General features: G+C 45.7%; 1 protein-coding gene across 1 annotated transcript in view; it reads right to left on the bottom strand.

Annotated features, from left to right (window-relative positions):
- Positions 1-17,206, bottom strand: part of LOC309550068 (extracellular calcium-sensing receptor-like) — a gene marked incomplete at both ends in the record, with an annotated part of 61,834 nt that overhangs the window by 12,051 nt on the left and 32,577 nt on the right. The window contains one exon of the mRNA XM_082250534.1: positions 2,029-2,118. Coding sequence (XP_082106660.1) covers positions 2,029-2,118 — 90 coding nt within the window. The remainder of the gene's footprint in view (positions 1-2,028; positions 2,119-17,206) is intronic.

Raw genomic sequence — 17,206 nt, forward strand, 5'->3', positions numbered from 1 at the left:
ATCAATGCTGCATCCACCTAGATAAGTAGGATTCTACATTTTTTTCCCGAACTTCTCTTTTAAGTGTAGCACTGCCGCCTTGAGGGTTGCTTTTGTTTGTATGTTCTTCTGTGCTGCTTTGACCCTGTGAACTGTCCAGCCCTGCTGACACTCTAGGTTCAGACATCTTGTGTATACCTTTAAATGACACACTGACACAGTGCAGATAGATGATAACACTTTAGCTTGGCTGTACTCAAGAAAAAGGCTTGAAAAGAGTATTGATCAACTACAGGGATGTCCGCGATGTAGCGATTGTCAACAGTCCCACCTGGGCTGAGTCTGCAGACAGCTGCATGGTGTGTAGTAGGCCGCAGTCCTGTCTCTCTGCAGTATACCGATGCACACACAATGGATCCCTTTAAATTCCCCCACAATTAGCTCCATGGCCTGTTGGGAAGTATAGTTCTTAAACAGTTCAGCAGTGCAGTACTATCCTTTTAGAACAAGAAGAGAAAAGACCGGGCGCCGATCTAAGTGTAGCAATAAAAACTTTTAATAGCAATAGCAAGAGTACTACTCACAGGAGTATGTTAAAAACAGGCATCTCAATAGTGGGTGTGCAGAGTTCGTCCGGGGGGTCCTCCAAAAGTCCTGTTGGAACTGGTGCTGCGAGGGATATGCAGCGGCTTCCTGGTGCGGGACGCGCTGATCTCTCTGTGTTGATCCGGCAGCGTGGGTCCGTAGGATGGAGGGCCGTGGTGTCACTTCCTGGTCGACTCTGCGTGCTTGAACGGCGACGCGTTTGCGGAGCATGCGCTCCTTCTTCAGGCCGTGCAGGGGCCATATTGGATGTGGGCTTTTATGCCAGTAGTGTGGGGAGCTCGGGTACGGTGGCTCGATATGGCAAAAAGGTACTAGCACTGCAGCGGAGCGCCTCAGGGATGTGTGACAGGCAGGGAACAGTGTAGAGAAATCAGGATGAAGAAAAGTGTATGTAGCTTAAAACTTTGATTGGCAACATATGTTGTGAAGTGTCCCGATAGTGTGTGGCATAAGTGTCGGTCTGTATTAGATTTGGGAAAAGGGGATGCCAATTGCCGATGGGACTGGGGGTGATGGTGATGGTCAGGATTGCTTGTGGAAGTTAGAAATTTGGATTAAAAAAAAAAAAAAATATATAAATAATTAAAGGTTGGAACTTAAAAGATGAAGATAAATGGAAAATGAGATATAAAATGTCACAGGTGTGAGAGAATGTACGGACCTGTAAAGCCACATACACATGCACTAGCTGCATATATATGCGCATATATATTTACGCGTAAAAGATGTATGTATGGAAAATGTATATATAAAAAAATGAGTGTATATAAAAAAATTCTCTACATATAAAAAATCTGTATATATAAAAAATCTGTGTATATAAAAAATCTGTATTTATAAAAAATCCTGTATATACTGAAAATTCCTATGTGGAATGTACATAAGGATATGAACATGGTGTAAATGAAGAGTATGTATAAGGAATATGCATATATATATATATATATATATATATATATACATACATACATATATATATACAAATACACACACATGTTTAAAAAATGGTGTAACATATACACATACATATCATATATTCTATTAGTAAATATGCGAGGTGTCAAGAGAGGGGGGGGGGGTTTGGGGGGGGGGGGTTTGCGAGAAGTGTGAGAAAGTGTTATGAGATTGTAATGCATTGTATGTGGGACAAAAAGGTGGTGACCATAGTTGTCGGGTGTGGTGGCAATTATTGTCGGGAACCATGACAGTAATTGAGGATACTGGCGAATTACCATGGTGAAGCGTAGACAGCAAGGAGTTGGATGTTAAGGTATGGGAAGTGGTCACGTACGAGCGATAAACACTTGGGACGTCTCAGGTGGTACATACATATATATATATATGCATGTATATATACACATATATACATATATATACACAACCATATATATACATATATGTGTGTGTATTCTTAGCTCTAAAGACCTATATATGGGTACTTACTTTGGACGTTGCGCTGGGAAGGGAGTTGTAGTCGGTGGAGATGGTTGGATGATGGGATGAGAGAAACCGCTGGAAGAAGAGATGATGAACCTGGGCAGAAAATATTCACATTAATATGAGAAGACCAATTGGGGGTAAATGCACTGTAGGGGGAGGGGGATGGGCTACAGCAGCACATTGATCTCAATCTCCTCATTGAGGCCCCCAGGAGAGAGCGTTTCAAGGGAATAAATCCAGTATGTCTCTCTTTGGCAGAGACGCTTGAAACGCTCGGTCCTGGGTAGTGTGCTGGGGATGGACTCGATCACCCATACCTTGAGACCTGTGGGGGACTTGTCATGGGCTTCTGCGAAGTGTCTGGGGACACTGTGTTTGTCCTTCCCTTTTTCAACCAGGCGGCGATGTTCGCCAAACCTTTTCCTTAGTGGTCTGATTGTGCGTCCCACGTACAGTAGCCCACAGGGGCAGGAAAGGCAATAGACGACATATTCTGATGAGCAGTTGTGGAACTGTTTTAGTGGGTATGTTTTGCCTTTGTTGGTGAATTCTTTTTGGCCATGCTGGATGTGTGAACAGGTGAGGCACAGAGCTTTCCGGCATTGGAACATCCCTACCAGAGGGATGAGGCAGAGGGTATTGGCTGGGCGGGTGGAAACGGATTTGAGTTTACTGGGGGCTATCAAGTTCTTTATGTTGGTGGTTTTGCGGTAGGAAACTTTTGGCGTGGGGGTGATGGTGGTTTTGAGGTGCGGGTCCTCCATTAGGATGGACCAATGTTTTTGGAAGATTTTTTCCATTTTCCTGAATTTTGTGTGGAATTGAGTGGTAAACCGTAGGGGTTGGGGCGGTGGGCTGCGTGGGCTGGACGAGTTTTGGGGGGTAGTGGTGTCATACTGTTGGAGGTAATGTGTATGTGCTTGCTGGACCAGGGGTGGGGGGTAGCCTTTGTCCAGAAATTTTTGGGATAGTAGAGCGCTCTGCTCGCGGTAATCTGATTGTGTGGTGCAGTTTCGCTTGAGGCGACAGAACTGGCTTTTCGGGATGTTGGATACCCACCTCGGGTGGTGGCAGCTCTCATAGTGTAGAAAGGAGTTTCCTGCAGTGGGTTTTGTGTAGTTTTTGGCTAAGATATTGCCTTCATGGTGGAATAGTGTGAGATCTAGGAATGCTAATTCAGCCGAATCGCATACTGAGGTGAATGACAGATTGTAGGGATTTAGGTTACAATGTTCAACAAACTGCATGAATGTGGATTGGGGTCCGTCCCAGATCACGATAATATCATCTATGTAACGGGCATAGAATATGATGTTGGGGGAGAAGGGGTTGTTCTGCCAGATGTGGTTGGCTTCCCAGTACCCCATGGTGAGGTTGGCATAGCTAGGGGCAAAATTTGCCCCCATAGCTGTGCCAGTGGTTTGGAGATAGAATTCCTCATTGAATTCGAAATAATTTTGGGTGAGGCAGAATTCGGTGGCATCTAAGATGAATTGTGCTTGTGTGGGGTTGATGTTAAGATCAGCAGACAGAAAGTGTGAAACGGCCCTGAGTCCGACCTGATGGGGGATGGAGGTGTAGAGTGAATTGACGTCTAGGGATGCCCACATGTAGGTGGGTTCCCACGTGTAATGGCTGAGGAGGTCCAACCTGGTAACCCCCCAGGTCGCCCCATCGTAGCCGCCATGGACAGCATCACAAGCACATTCTCTCAATACATTGATCAATTTCTTCAACCCTTAGCGCAAAGTCTCCCCTCCTACATCAGAGATGGGGTGTACCTGTTGGACCTCCTCAGCCATTACACGTGGGAACCCACCTACATGTGGGCATCCCTAGACGTCAATTCACTCTACACCTCCATCCCCCATCAGGTCGGACTCAGGGCCGTTTCACACTTTCTGTCTGCTGATCTTAACATCAACCCCACACAAGCACAATTCATCTTAGATGCCACCGAATTCTGCCTCACCCGAAATTATTTCGAATTCAATGAGGAATTCTATCTCCAAACCACTGGCACAGCTATGGGGGCAAATTTTGCCCCTAGCTATGCCAACCTCACCATGGGGTACTGGGAAGCCAACCACATCTGGCAGAACAACCCCTTCTCCCCCAACATCATATTCTATGCCCGTTACATAGATGATATTATCGTGATCTGGGACGGACCCCAATCCACATTCATGCAGTTTGTTGAACATTGTAACCTAAATCCCTACAATCTGTCATTCACCTCAGTATGCGATTCGGCTGAATTAGCATTCCTAGATCTCACACTATTCCACCATGAAGGCAATATCTTAGCCAAAAACTACACAAAACCCACTGCAGGAAACTCCTTTCTACACTATGAGAGCTGCCACCACCCGAGGTGGGTATCCAACATCCCGAAAAGCCAGTTCTGTCGCCTCAAGCGAAACTGCACCACACAATCAGATTACCGCGAGCAGAGCGCTCTACTATCCCAAAAATTTCTGGACAAAGGCTACCCCCCACCCCTGGTCCAGCAAGCACATACACATTACCTCCAACAGTATGACACCACTACCCCCCAAAACTCGTCCAGCCCACGCAGCCCACCGCCCCAACCCCTACGGTTTACCACTCAATTCCACACAAAATTCAGGAAAATGGAAAAAATCTTCCAAAAACATTGGTCCATCCTAATGGAGGACCCACACCTCAAAACCACCATCACCCCCACGCCAAAAGTTTCCTACCGCAAAACCACCAACATAAAGAACTTGATAGCCCCCAGTAAACTCAAATCCGTTTCCACCCGCCCAGCCAATACCCTCTGCCTCATCCCTCTGGTAGGGATGTTCCAATGCCGGAAAGCTCTGTGCCTCACCTGTTCACACATCCAGCATGGCCAAAAAGAATTCACCAACAAAGGCAAAACATACCCACTAAAACAGTTCCACAACTGCTCATCAGAATATGTCGTCTATTGCCTTTCCTGCCCCTGTGGGCTACTGTACGTGGGACGCACAATCAGACCACTAAGGAAAAGGTTTGGCGAACATCGCCGCCTGGTTGAAAAAGGGAAGGACAAACACAGTGTCCCCAGACACTTCGCAGAAGCCCATGACAAGTCCCCCACAGGTCTCAAGGTATGGGTGATCGAGTCCATCCCCAGCACACTACCCAGGACCGAGCGTTTCAAGCGTCTCTGCCAAAGAGAGACATACTGGATTTATTCCCTTGAAACGCTCTCTCCTGGGGGCCTCAATGAGGAGATTGAGATCAATGTGCTGCTGTAGCCCATCCCCCTCCCCCTACAGTGCATTTACCCCCAATTGGTCTTCTCATATTAATGTGAATATTTTCTGCCCAGGTTCATCATCTCTTCTTCCAGCGGTTTCTCTCATCCCATCATCCAACCATCTCCACCGACTACAACTCCCTTCCCAGCGCAACGTCCAAAGTAAGTACCCATATATAGGTCTTTAGAGCTAAGAATACACACACATATATGTATATATATGGTTGTGTATATATATGTATATATGTGTATATATACATGCATATATATATATGTATGTACCACCTGAGACGTCCCAAGTGTTTATCGCTCGTACGTGACCACTTCCCATACCTTAACATCCAACTCCTTGCTGTCTACGCTTCACCATGGTAATTCGCCAATATCCTCAATTACTGTCATGGTTCCCGACAATAATTGCCACCACACCCGACAACTATGGTCACCACCTTTTTGTCCCACATACAATGCATTACAATCTCATAACACTTTCTCACACTTCTCGCAAACCCCCCCCCCCCCCCCCTCTCTTGACACCTCGCATATTTACTAATAGAATATATGATATGTATGTGTATATGTTACACCATTTTTTAAACATATGTGTGTATTTGTATATATATATGTATGTATGTATATATATATATATATGCATATTCCTTATACATACTCTTCATTTACACCATGTTCATATCCTTATGTACATTCCACATAGGAATTTTCAGTATATACAGGATTTTTTATAAATACAGATTTTTTATATACACAGATTTTTTATATATACAGATTTTTTATATGTAGAGAATTTTTTTATATACACTCATTTTTTTATATATACATTTTCCATACATACATCTTTTACGCGTAAATATATATGCGCATATATATGCAGCTAGTGCATGTGTATGTGGCTTTACAGGTCCGTACATTCTCTCACACCTGTGACATTTTATATCTCATTTTCCATTTATCTTCATCTTTTAAGTTCCAACCTTTAATTATTTATATATTTTTTTTTTTTTTTAATCCAAATTTCTAACTTCCACAAGCAATCCTGACCATCACCATCACCCCCAGTCCCATCGGCAATTGGCATCCCCTTTTCCCAAATCTAATACAGACCGACACTTATGCCACACACTATCGGGACACTTCACAACATATGTTGCCAATCAAAGTTTTAAGCTACATACACTTTTCTTCATCCTGATTTCTCTACACTGTTCCCTGCCTGTCACACATCCCCGAGGCGCTCCGCTGCAGTGCTAGTACCTTTTTGCCATATCGAGCCACCGTACCCGAGCTCCCCACACTACTGGCATAAAAGCCCACATCCAATATGGCCCCTGCACGGCCTGAAGAAGGAGCGCATGCTCCGCAAACGCGTCGCCGTTCAAGCACGCAGAGTCGACCAGGAAGTGACACCACGGCCCTCCATCCTACGGACCCACGCTGCCGGATCAACACAGAGAGATCAGCGCGTCCCGCACCAGGAAGCCGCTGCATATCCCTCGCAGCACCAGTTCCAACAGGACTTTTGGAGGACCCCCCGGACGAACTCTGCACACCCACTATTGAGATGCCTGTTTTTAACATACTCCTGTGAGTAGTACTCTTGCTATTGCTATTAAAAGTTTTTATTGCTACACTTAGATCGGCGCCCGGTCTTTTCTCTTCTTGTTTTGGCTCACACAGGGTTACTTCACCCTTTACTGGAGGCGGCCATCGAAGTGTTCAGCAAGCCACACCGGACTTTGTACACTGAAGCCCACCTTGCCATACCTAGCTATATGCATAGAAACTGTTTACAGTTCTGATCATCTGATTGCGCCAATCTCTCCTCTCCTATCCTTTTAGAAGACTACAGTTCCCACAATGCCTTTCTTCCAGTCTTCAGAGTATGATGCATGCAATCTGAGACCAACACTAGGGAAGTACAGAGACAGTCTGAGAGAGCAGAGAGTAAGTCTGCAGTGTCAGATAATAGTAGTCCGCTCCCGGCTATATCAGCTACAACCAAATCCAATGTGAAATTGGCAATGTCATTTAAGGTAGATATTAAACACTTCTAAACCTGAAGATTTGCCCCCTTAATGACCAGGCCATTTTTTGCGATTCAACACTGCGTTATTATACTGACAATTCCACGGTTGTGCGACGCTGCACTCAAATAAAATTGATGTCCTTTTTTTCCCCCACAAATAGAACTTTCTTTTGGTGGTATTTGATCACCTGTGCGATTTTAATTTTTTGCGCTATGAACAAAAAAAGAGCGACAATTCTGAAAAAAAAAAAAACAATATTTTTCACTTTCTGCTATATAACATTCTCAATAAAAAAAAAATGTAAAAATCAAATTTTTTCATAATTTTAGGCCAATTTGTATTCTGCTACATACAGTGCCTTTCAAAAGTATTCGGCCCCCTTGAACTTAGCGAACTTTTGCCACATTTCAGGCTTCAAACATAAAGATATAAAACTGTATTTTTTTGTGAAGAATCAACAAGTGGGACACAATCATGAAGTGGAACGAAATTTATTGGATATTTCAAACTTTGTTAACAAATAAAAAAACTGAAAAATTGGGCGTGCAAAATTATTCAGCCCCTTTACTTTCAGTGGAGCAAACTCTCTCCAGAAGTTCAGTGAGGATCTCTGAATGATCCAATGTTGACCTAAATGACTAATGATGATAAATAGAATCCACCTGTGTGTAATCAAGTCTCCGTATAAATGCACCTGCACTGTGATAGTCTCAGAGGTCCGTTTAAAGCGCAGAGAGCATCATGAAGAACAAGGAACACACCAGGCAGGTCCGAGATAATGTTGTGGAGAAGTTTAAAGCCGGATTTGGATACAAAAAGATTTCCCAAGCTTTAAACATCCCAAGGAGCACTGTGCAAGCGATAATATTGAAATGGAAGGAGTATCAGACCACTGCAAATCTACGAAGACCTGGCCGTCCCTCTAAACTTTCAGCTCATACAAGGAGAAGACTGATCAGAGATGCAGCCAAGAGGCCCATGATCACTCTGAATGAACTGCAGAGATCTACAGCTGAGGTGGGAGACTCTGTCCATAGGACAACAATCAGTCGTATACTGCACAAATCTGGCCTTTATGGAAGAGTGGCAAGAAGAAAGCCATTTCTTAAAGATATCCATAAAAAGTGTCGTTTAAAGTTTGCGACAAGCCACCTGGGAGACACCAAACATGTGGAAGAAGGTGCTCTGGTCAGATGAAACCAAAATCAAACTTTTTGGCAACAATACAAAACGTTATGTTTGGTGTAAAAGCAACACAGCTCATCACCCTGAACACACCATCCCCACTGTCAAACATGGTGGTGGCAGCATCATGGTTTGGGCCTGCTTTTCTTCAGCAGGGACAGGGAAGATGGTTAAAATTGATGGGAAGATGGATGGAGCCAAATACAGGACCATTCTGGAAGAAAACCTGATGGAGTCTGCAAAAGACCTGAGACTGGGACGGAGATTTGTCTTCCAACAAGACAATGATCCAAAACATAAAGCAAAATCTACAATGGAATGGTTCACAAATAAACATATCCAGGTGTTAGAATGGCCAAGTCAAAGTCCAGACCTGAATCCAATCGAGAATCTGTGAAAAGAACTGAAAACTGCTGTTCACAAACACTCTCCATCCAACCTCACTGAGCTCGAGCTGTTTTGCAAGGAGGAATGGGCAAAAATTTCAGTCTCTCGATGTGCAAAAGTAGTAGAGACATACCCCAAGCGACTTACAGCTGTAATCGCAGCAAAAGGTGGCGCTACAAAGTATTAACTTAAGGGGGCTGAATGATTTTGCACGCCCAATTTTTCAGTTTTTTATTTGTTAAAAAAGTTTGAAATATCCAATAAATTTCGTTCCACTTCATGATTGTGTCCCACTTGTTGATTGTTCACAAAAAAATACAGTGTTATATCTTTATGTTTGAAGCCTGAAATGTGGCAAAAGGTCGAAAAGTTCAAGGGGGCCGAATACTTTCGCAAAGCACTGTATTTTTGGTAAAAAAAATCCCAATAAGCGTACTTTGATTGCTTTGCGCAAACATTATCGCATCTACAAACTAGGGGAAAGCTTTAAGTAATTTTTATTTATTTATTATTTTCTTACTAGTAATGGCGGCGATCTGCGATTTTTAGCGGAACTGCAAAGATCGGACCCCTAACTGACATTTTTGACACTTTTGGGGGGACCAGTGACATTACTACAGTAATCAGTGCTAAAAATATGCACTGTTACTATACTAATGACACTGGCAGGGAGGGTTTAACCCAGGGACGGTCAAAGGCTTAAATGTGAGCCTAGAGGGGTGTTTTCTAACTGTAGGGGGGTGGGCTTGTTAAATCAACACAGAGACCTGTGTTCCTAAATGGGAGGAACACAGGAGCTCTGTGTTGATAGCAGAGAGAACAATGGTCTGCTGTGTTTACAACAGCAGACCGTCGTTCTCTCTTTACGGGGAGCAATTGCGGGTGCCTGGTGGCAATCATAGCCGCCAGCCCAGTGGATCGGCTTCACCGCTGGTGAGTGGGCGAGCGCCCCCCAGGATCGCTCCGGGGAACCGGCATACAGGTACGGTGATTCGCGGGAACATGCCGCTGTATAACTGCGGCGGCTGTGATTAAGTGATTAAGGCAAACATATTTCATATTTTATTTTCAAACTAGTAAGTAAGTAGCTCTGGGACAGGATGCAGGAGGGCAAGAAATTAGAATGGGCGGTGCACACACGAAGTTAACTCTCACAGTGACACTGATAGCAGTGTGCAGTAGCACAGATCACCGACACAACACGTTTCCTCCTGAGTCACAGTACCAGTCTGTCCAGGGCCGGTGCTTCCACTAGGCAAACTAGGCAGCCGCCTAGGGCGCATTGCCACCTAGGGGCGCAGCCAGGAGTCAGCACTCTCTCCATCATGAATGATTATTGTGAGCTGAGGGGAGAGGTGGCGGTAGGGGAGGAAGAAGGGACAGAGAAAGATGCCAGGTGTCTTGGGCAGTGGCGGAACTATCAGGCCCTGGCTTTCCACCACTGTTGGGGGAGCCCCAAGAGGCAGGAATGGAGCCCACCATAGTGCTGCCTGCATGATGATCCTCTTCAGCTGGGGCTGAACAGCCTTAACCCCAGGCAGGAAGTGACTCTCTGCACTGAGCTGGTAGGCAGCCATTCATTTCCCTGGGTTGGTATTAAGCAGGGAGCGGAGGAGAGCTGAACCTGAGCTGGAGCTCGGCACTGGAGGGCGGAACCTTTACTGGGGCAGAAGCGATGAGGCACTGGAATGGTCTGAGGAGGTTGGTGATGAAGGACATGCGGAGCTCTCTGACTGCTGCTTTTCCCTCCACCAGGAGCCGGTTGGAGCTGTGGTGAGCACTGTGGTCCAGGAGAGGAGCGTCCTGGGAGAAGGAATCAGCAGGATCACTGTGAAGGAGGGCAGAGTGGGGGCCACTCTCTTCATACCGCCTAGCTAGTGTCCCCAGAACAGGGGATCGGGGTCCCTGGGTGTTATATGGAGTATCCATGGTATGAAAGGGAATCGGGGTCACCAGGTGTGCCATGGAGAATCAGAGTCACCAGATGTGACATGGAGGATAGGGGTCACCGGGTGTAACAGGAGTTCGGGGTCACCAGGTGTGCCATGAGGAATTGGGGTCCCTGGGTGTGCCATGGGGGATTGGGGTCCCCAAGTGTGACACGGAGGAACATCAGGGTCCCCAGGTGTGACATGGAAAAACATCAGGGTCTAACATAGAGAAACATTGGGGTCACTGAGTATGACAGCATGACATGGAGGAACACGGGGTCCCTGGGTGTGACATGGAGGAACATTGGGGTCAGTGGGTATGACAGCATAACATGGAGGAATATTGGGGTCCAAGGGTGAGAGATGGAAAAACATCAAAGTCCCTGGGTGTGACATGGAGAAATATGGGGAGTCACTGGGTATGAAAGCATTACATGGAGGAACCATCAAATCAGGGTCACTGGGTATGACATGGAGGAGTTTTTAACCCCTTCCCTTTTTTTTTGGGGGGGGGGGGTGCAAGTAGCTGGTCTTGCCTAGGGCTTAAAATAGTCTAGCACCAGCCCTGAGTCTGTCTCCCCTTTAGTCCACTCCACTCCAAACAGCACTGACAGTCCCGCTCCTTGCTTGCCTTGCTCCCGTCGATCAGCACAAGAGGCTCTGGCACTCTGCTCAGCTCCCTTGCACAATGACATCACATGACACACGCCCAGGCAATGCCTCCACCAGACCCGCCCCCTGCCGGCACTGTAGCAGGCACTCTGATGGTCTAGGCCGGTTTCAGAACTGCGAAGTTCTGAGTCAAGTATCAAAGCCGTCATTTTTTCTGGCAACCTTATCCTGTCACTGGCATTTACTGGCAAGAGAAAGTGCCCGTTTTTACTGGCTGCCAGTAAAAATACTGATGGTTGGCAACATTGCCTCAATTTGAAAATGCTCAAACCCCTCCTAGCTCTTTATCAATAGGTTTACAAGCTCTACCATACTATACCTGTGTGATTGGTCATCTCTCCTTCAGAGCAGGGGACACAGTCATAGCAGCAGATGGGTCTTCCTTGCAGAGAGGCTTTCCTGTACCCAGGATAACAGCTGTTACTGCAGACAGAGATCGGCACCTGTTGAGGAGACATTATCTGGACATCACTGGACATGGAGGATGTAGAAGAAGGAAGCTAGACAAAGACGTGTTTATAAACAGACAGTGGATGCAGGCACAAAGAAAGGGTCAGTATTCACTTACTGCTTTTGAATTTTTTTAAAATATAGTGAATACATAGCCAGCCAATAAAGAGTATGCTGAACTGGGTTGGGAATATCACTTTCAACCAGCCAAACTTTGCTGAAATGTATGCCTACATTCAAACTTAATGGTATCGTTTTAGTACAACCAGGATGCCTGCCTTGTCTTTCTGGATTCCCCACAGGATGCCTGCTGGGATTTCCAGCATTCCTAAGACCTTCACTACCCCAAGGACATCCAGAGTTCCCAGTAATGAGGCTGGACATGTCCTCCGACCAGAAGGTTATCTAAAGAGCTACAATACTTACTTAGTAAGACCTCATCTGTAATATGCAGTTCAGCTTTGGGCACCAGTTCACAAAAAGGATATCCGAGAACTGGAGAAAGTGCAGAGAAGGGCAACCAAACTGATGTAGCACCCTCCTAGGTAGGTGCTAGAAAAACACATCTAATTGCTCCTTCTGCTTATCAGGGAAGCCTGATCTGTTAGGTTGCCTGTTGCATGTCTCCAGGTGTGATTCACTGGGTCTGAGGGAGTGTCCCCACTGTATCCAATGAGGGAGCTTGTTTGGGTAGTGGAGGAAACCAAGCCAGTGGCACATTGGCTTTTGTGGGAGTCCCAGTGGGAGGGCATTCTTGCAATGCCTCCTGGTATTGCTCATAAAAGCCGGGGGGACATGTGACAGGGTGTCTTTGGCGGGAAGCAGAGTCCCAGGAGGAGGTGGACGGCTGTCTCTCCTCCTGCAGTATGTGAGGGGGTGTGTTGGGCGCTTGTGCCGACAAGTAGGGCCCGCACTGAGGTATGGGTGAGGAAGAAATGGGATGGAGAGAAATCCAAATTGTGCAAAATTCCAATGTTGACTCGGAGGGCAGCGCTGTAGGCAGGCAAAAGCCAAAAATCCCACTGACACATAAAGGAACAGAGGACAGGCGCCACTTAGTGAGACAATCAAGGTTTATTGCACAATAGTTATTACACACTTACATTAAGGCAAGGTGAAGGCTTCTCCTACTGGCTCCTATACCCTTTCTTTGGCATGGCACTTCCTCCTTTTGGCCGAACCAGCAGCCGGGAGATGACGCAATCTCAGGGGAGTCCAACGGGGGGGCAGGATCAAGCAGGGGCGGCGATGAGCCGCTTGTCGACTAATGATGACGTAACGCATTTCGGAGCATGCGTACAGCGCTCCTTCCTCAGACGATCGTGGTTGCGTCATCTCCCGGCTGCTGGTTCAGCCGAAAGGAGGAAGCGCCATGCCAAAGAAAGGGTATAGGAGCCAGTAGGAGAAGCCTTCACCTTGCCTTAATGTAAGTGTGTAATAACTATTGTGCAATACACCTTGATTGTCTCACTGAGTGGCGCCTGTCCTCTCTTCCTGCAGTATGTTAGGAAAGTGGTCTTAGGCGGTCGGCTTAGTGAACCAGGTTTGAAGCTAAGCTGCAGAGGATCGGGTGTAACTGAAGGTGGACCTGCTGGCAGAGTCCCTTGAGAAAAACAGTGTCCGTGAGTACTGAGGGACCTGCCAAAGGGTCTGGCCCAGGAAGGGGGACCACTCCAGTGAAGTCAGGGGATCAAGGAGCCATGTAGAAAGCCCTGAAGGGTAGGAACAAAGGGGATGCCAGGAAGGGCCCTGAAGAGTGTTCTGCAGTACAGTACAGCTTATCTAACTATCATTAACTACTACTTCATCGCTAGGTGAAGCAGCGGCCTTGTCGCAGTCAATTATATCTAACGTCCCAGCAAATTGTGCATAGTTTATTCAAGTTGGAGTATCCCACTCATTCCCTTCTCCTATCCAAGTTCTCAATAAAACCACAAAAAAAAAAGACTGTTTCTTGACTGAGCCAGGCACTTTGTAGTTGCTGAACTATTGTACTGTTGCTATGGGTAACCCAGGGGAACCCGTCACCAGCAGATCCCAAGGGAGTAGTGCTACACTGATAAAAGGCATGGAGGAGCTCAGCTATGAAGGAAGATCCTCTGAATCAATTGTGGGTATAGGATTGTGTATATGGGGGTTTTCAATATATTTTTATTGTTGGTTGAACTAGATGGACTAGTGCCTTTCTTCAACCTTAATAATTAAGTAACTATGTAACTTACATTCCAGTTGCCCATTGCCAACCCAGATTGACTACTCTCTTGCCAGTTAAAACCCTTGCCTGGACCTTATTACTCTTCAGATTAACACCTGCCTTGACTCTAGCCTGACTACTAACTGGTTTACTGTATTCTGAACAGTCTCCACACCAAAGCCTTCTGTTCCAGAAGCATTCGGTAGGGTGATCCTGAGGGCTGGGACCTGGTGCTAGTTTGCAGCAAAGAAAACTGGGGACCACTAGGGTTTCCTGCCCAGCTCCACCATCAGGAGCTCTGGTGAAGGCCAACTGGTACTTAGGCTCTGTACCTTGAGTAAGACCATGTCCCCTACCAGGGGGCACCATAACAGATATACAGTATGCCAATGTGAAAGTACAAGTATCAGCATGTCATATGTAATAATGAGCCTATTGACTTAAAAAGTCAAACATGACTACAATTATTACTTAAACGAGTTACAATATTCTATATGTATCAAATACAAAAACAATGATTTTAACCGCTTGCCGACTGCTCACAGTATATTTACTGCGGCAGTCAGCCCCTGCCAGGCAGAGTGACGTAGGTCTACGTCGCTCGCCTGTGAGGCTCTGGGGAGCGAGCGCGCGCCCGCGGAGGCACGCTCCCGCGCGGTCACGGACCCCCCCGCGCGTGTGACCAGCGGACCCGATGTCCGCCGGTCTCTCGGCGATCGGCGGGGGAGAGGGAGAATGTCAGGCAGCTTGTGTAAACAAGCCACCTGTCATTCTCCTCGGTGTAAAGACACTGATCACACGGATCTACTATGTAGATCCATTGATCAGTGTCCTTACAGCTCAAGCCACAGCCAATCACAGTAGAAAGCACGCCCCTAGGGATACACACAGCCCCTCCCTCCCAAATAAAGTTAACCCCTTCACTACCAGTGTATTTTTACAGTAACAGTGCATATGTATAGCACTGATTACTGTAGAAATGTCACTGGTAACCCCAAAAGTGTCAAAAATGTCAGTCAAGGGTCCGATCTGTCCGCCGCAATGTCGCAGTACAGCAAAAAAAATCGCAGATCGCCGCCATTACACGTTAAAAAAAAAAACAACAAAAATGACAAAAATCTTTCCCTTTGTTAGTAAACGCGATAACTTTTGCGCAAACCAATCAAAATACGCTTTTTGCAATTTTTTTTACCAAACATAGGTAGCATAAAACAAATTGGCCGAAAATGTTAAAAAATTTAGATTTTTACATTTTTTTTGGGGGGGAATTTCATATAAAAAAAATGTGAAAAATATTGTTATTTTTGCAAAATGTACGCTCTTTTTTTGTTTATAGCGCAAAAAATAAAAATCGCACGGGTGATCAAATACCACCAAAAGAAAGCTCTGTTTGTGGGAAAAAAAGGACGTCAAATTCGTTTAGGTACAGCGTCGCACGACCGCGCAATTGTCCGTTAAAGTCACGCAGTGCCGAATCGCAAAATACCCCCTGGTCGTTTAGCAGGAAAATCCTCCGGGGCTTAAGTGGTTAATACTACATCTTCAAGTAAACAAAAATACTAATTATAAAGAAAAAAATTATTTGTATTTAGGAAAATCTTGAAAAAGAGTTTTAAAATTACACGATCACTTCTGGAATTAGATTCCCAAAGGAAATGGTGCCTTTTTGCATACGAAGAAATGTGTATAGTGTATATCTAGGAATGTTTCCACAAGTATCCCAGGTACAATTTTAATTCTAAGTTTTTTTGCAACCCACGTTTTGGCAGGCCATTGTTCTCCTTTTTTCTCTCTGTCTTCCTCTATTTCTGGTCCTTCCCTGTCTCCTTAAAGGGCCAACATTTATTCAACAGCCCAAATGGTACCTTAACCACTTAAGCCCCGGAAGATTTTACCCCCTTCCTGACCAGGGCCTATTTTGCGATTCGGCACTGCGTGACTTTAACAGACAATTGCGCGGTCGTGCAACACTGTACCCAAATGAAATTGACGATCTTTTTTTCCCACAAACAGAGCTTTCTTTTGGTGGTATTTGATCACCTGTGCGATTTTTTGATCATGCGCTATAAACAAAAAAAGAGCGACAATTTTGCAAAAATAACAATATTTTTCGCATTTTTTTATATGAAATTCCCCCCCAAAAAATGTAAAAATCAAAATTTTTTAACATTTTAGGCCAATTTGTTTTCTGCTACATATATTTGGTAAAAAAAATCACAATTAGTGTATTTTGATTAGTTTGCGCAAAAGTTATTGCGTTTACTAACTAAGGGAAAGATTTTTGTCATTTTTATTGTTTTTTTTTTTAACGAGTAATGGCGTCGAGCTGCAATTTTTTTTGCGGGACTGCGACATTGCGGCAGACAGATCGGACCCTTGACTGACATTTTTGACACTTTTGGGGGTACCAGTGTCATTACTACAGTAATCAGTGCTATACATATGCACTGTTACTGTAAAAAATGACACTGGCAGGGAAGGGGTTAACTTTATTTGAGTAGGAGGGGGTTAAGTGTGTCCCTAGGGGCGTGCTTCTAACTGTGATTGGATGTGGCTGTGTGTGTAACAGCAGAGATCAATGGTCCTACATAGCAGGACCGTATGACCTGTGCTGTTACACAGGGGAGAATGACAGGCGGCTTTGTTTACATTAGCCGCCTGCCTTTCTCCCACTGTACCGGAGGATCGCGAGTGAGCGGCGGACATCGGGTCCGCTGCTCACTCGCGCGGGGGGGTCCATTAACGAGCGGGAGCGCACCTCCGGTGGCGCGCGCTCACTCCCTAGAGCCTCACAGGCTAGTGACATACCCATACGTCACTTTGCCTGTGAGGGGCTGATTGCCGCCGTATATAGTCGTGCGGCAGTCGGCAAGTGGTTAAGAATATCATTGCGTTATCACTGTCTGGCGTTTGTGTAATAAAAACCACCATTACAGATAAACTTCAGCTTACTCCCCCCCTTCTTTTTTTTTTCTATACCCCTGCTTACCTTGTGGTGTTGTAGGCACGGTATTGATACTCACCCAGCCACCAGATCCAGTGTTGTCCT

This window comes from Pelophylax lessonae (assembly GCF_965119305.1).
Source record: "Pelophylax lessonae genome assembly, chromosome: 3".
NCBI lineage: Eukaryota > Metazoa > Chordata > Amphibia > Anura > Ranidae > Pelophylax > Pelophylax lessonae.